The sequence below is a fragment of the Centruroides sculpturatus genome, unplaced genomic scaffold, assembly GCF_000671375.1.
Source record: "Centruroides sculpturatus isolate CEXI.00-Female unplaced genomic scaffold, Cexi_2.0 scaffold6578, whole genome shotgun sequence".
In the NCBI taxonomy this organism is placed as follows: Eukaryota; Metazoa; Arthropoda; class Arachnida; order Scorpiones; family Buthidae; genus Centruroides; species Centruroides sculpturatus.
The window spans coordinates 1-2,836 of NW_019390670.1; the positions used below are offsets into that span (position 1 = coordinate 1).

The 2,836-nt window shown below is 32.6% G+C and overlaps 1 protein-coding gene across 2 annotated transcripts; it reads left to right on the forward strand.

Moving 5' to 3' along the window:
* The first annotated feature begins 13 nt into the window (after window positions 1-13).
* On the forward strand, window positions 14-1,443 carry LOC111617504. Of its 2 annotated transcripts, none has more exons than XM_023358785.1 (3): window positions 14-87; window positions 164-382; window positions 1,109-1,443. In XM_023358785.1, exons 1-3 carry the CDS (start codon window positions 16-18, stop codon window positions 1,112-1,114), a joined length of 297 nt encoding a protein of 98 aa, XP_023214553.1. In that variant the 5' UTR covers window positions 14-15; the 3' UTR covers window positions 1,115-1,443. The 2 variants fall into 2 exon arrangements, with proteins under 2 accessions (XP_023214553.1, XP_023214552.1); XM_023358784.1 differs by lacking the exon at window positions 1,109-1,443 and adding an exon at window positions 691-789.
* The last annotated feature ends 1,393 nt before the right edge of the window (window positions 1,444-2,836 follow it).

Below are 2,836 nucleotides of genomic sequence, written 5' to 3' on the forward strand. Positions count from 1 at the left end.
TATGAAGCGAAAATAATGCGTGATTTCGCATCATATTATTCAAGAGGGTTGCAAGGAATAGAACTAACAAGATTTGAAGAAATTAGGGTAAATTTTATTGTATTTCTGTTCTTCCTAAATATTCAGGTTTATAATTATAAATTATTTAAATTGCATGGAAAAGTTAATGTTCTTCAGAGTTACAGTGATGGAAATGATTCTTAAATCCTTACATTGTCACGACGTCTTGAAGAGTGATTATAGGTTCATTGATCCCTATAAAATGAAAGGTTTACGCTTTCAAAATTATCTAATTGAAGTACTAGAAACTACTCGTAGATTTTTAGAAATTGTTGAAGTTTACTATCCAACTCGGGAACAAATCGATAATTATGTTTTTATGGTATGTGTGATATTGTATTTTAACATACTTATACAGTAGACCCACCTATAACACTGTTGATAATTCCGTGTTATATGATTTCCATAAAGTACGAGTCACTTATATTTTACAAATACCAGAGCCGTTCACAACCAGGCACACGTACTTGTAAAATCTAATGACTCGTACAAAATGGAATTCATATAACACGGAATTATCAACAGTGTTATGGGGGTCTACTGTATATTTTATAATATTAATCCTTGCATGAAAATAAATATGCTATGTATATTCGTTAAAAAATTTCATTTAATAATTATCTATTATAGGGCATTCTTCCGTAAATGTATGCATGAAGATTACGGAATATTTGGGGAAATTTTTAACTATTTTGATTAAATAAATTTTATTTGAAACGAACAAATGCTGCGAAATTTGCAATTCCTATGACTTGAAAAATATTCTAAAATAAATTCCAAAGTATATTTTAATGAAATAAAGTTTAATGACTTTTTTTATGTGAAATATGGCTTTGTAACAGTAATATTTTAACATATGTATAATGTGTTTGCAGATTTATGGGACTATGTATCAATACGTATGTATGATCCATGTCTTTTTAAATAAACCTCGATTTAACGCAGATATTAATGATTATTAGATGTTATATGATGAGATATTAATATTAATTTATTAATGAATATGCCGGAAATTTAATCTGAACCATTATTTTCTTATCTACGACAGATTTAATTCTGGGCCAGAACGTGATTGAAAAATTACTGAAGAGTTTGTCAAACAGATTCGATTCCGGTTTCTCAGAACGATAGGCTACCGTTTTCACCATCCATCGATCTTCGATGGTAAATTAAAAAGGGTCCTTCCACTGCCCTCAGAGCGAAAACATGACTACAGACCGAAAATTATAAAATATATGTATATATATTTTAATATCAAGAATCTATAATCAATTTCTGATTTTTATGGTCATACATTTTTGTGCTCCAATAAAATTATCGATTATACAAATAAATATGTATGTACTGTATTTGTATATTGTGAGGATTCAGACCAGTTCCGAAATCGTGTTAATTATGAAATTTTCTATGTTTAAAATATAACAAAAGGTTACGTGAGAGAGAGAAAAAATGAACTTATTAATACAACTAATCGCGCATGTAAACAACGGGCCCAGGGATGACTATTTCACGTGTTAAATGTCAAATCGAGAGATGGAACGCTCATATATAATCGATGTAGGTTAGGAAAGAAGAAAAGGGGAAGTATTGACGGTCAAAGAGATATCGCACAAGATCGTTAAAATTCTAAAATGTCAAAAGGACGGAAATAACGGGCTAAATTACGAGCGCAAGTATCTAAGTTTCATCAACATCTCCCGGTTAGAGTCGACGGTTGGTGTCGGATAGACCGTCCTAAACGGACCTTCTTTGCGATCGTAACCTCTCTCGGGTTACAGGAAAGAGACCAATCGGCAAGCACGACAAAAGAACTAAGATCAATCATAATGTGGAAATTGAGGAGAAAGACTATAAAATTCCCGATTTTCAAGCGCAGTTCTACGCCAGTCTTAATGCGCGACTAATCTGTGTTTTTTCTGTTACAGATTATCCTGTCCCTTAAGGACTTCGACGATCGCGCAACTTAATAGCCACTCTACTATAACTATATTTGCCCCAAGGCCATCGATGAACAACTTTGCATAACTTTCAGCAACGAATTCACTAGCTCCGACCCTTCTAAAAAGGGCCAGACTCTCTATCAACTACGGACTTCGACGCGTGACTTTACACGACGAACTTNAGACACTCGACGTTCGTTAGAGGAGACACAGCGACGAAGTCGAATATTATATAGGTAAATGTCTCTTCAATCCGAACAAAATTTCGGTAGACTTTCTCACAGCTCTACAGGTTAAAATTCTCCTTTATTGTTTTTCACAGATGCATTTCGGGCAATTTTAATTTTCCTGCCCCTCTTCAGTGCTTAAGATTTCCCACATGTTTCTTCATCTCTTTTACAGTACTTGTACTATCAATTTACAATGTTTTTAAATTTATAATTCCCAATTTTCTCTTAAGGGCGTTTTACATCGAAATCCATACCATTATGCTACACAAATGTTTTTCTTTAAAAGTGTCACAACAATAACTGAGTAGTATACGTTGTATAAACTGTAAAAAGGTTCAACATACAATAAAATTTTCTTTTACACGACAATGTATAATCTTAGAAATATGATATTTCTATATAAATTTGAAAACATTGTAAATTGATAGTACAAGTACTGTAAAAAAGATGAAGAAACATGTGGGAAATCTTAAGCACTGAAGATGGGCAGGAAAATTAAACTTTCCCGAAATGCATCTGTGAAAAACAATAAAGGAGAATTTTAACCTGTAGAGCTGTGAGAAAGTCTACCGAAATTTTGTTCGGATTGAAGAGACATTTACCTAT

Coding starts and splice junctions, on each gene's coding strand:
- LOC111617504 (XM_023358784.1), top strand. CDS start 16: ATGCGTGATTTCGCATCATATTATTCAAGAGGGTTGCAAGGAATAGAA. Junction 88..163: donor CAAGATTTGAAGAAATTAGG/GTAAATTTTATT, acceptor TGCATGGAAAAG/TTAATGTTCTTCAGAGTTAC.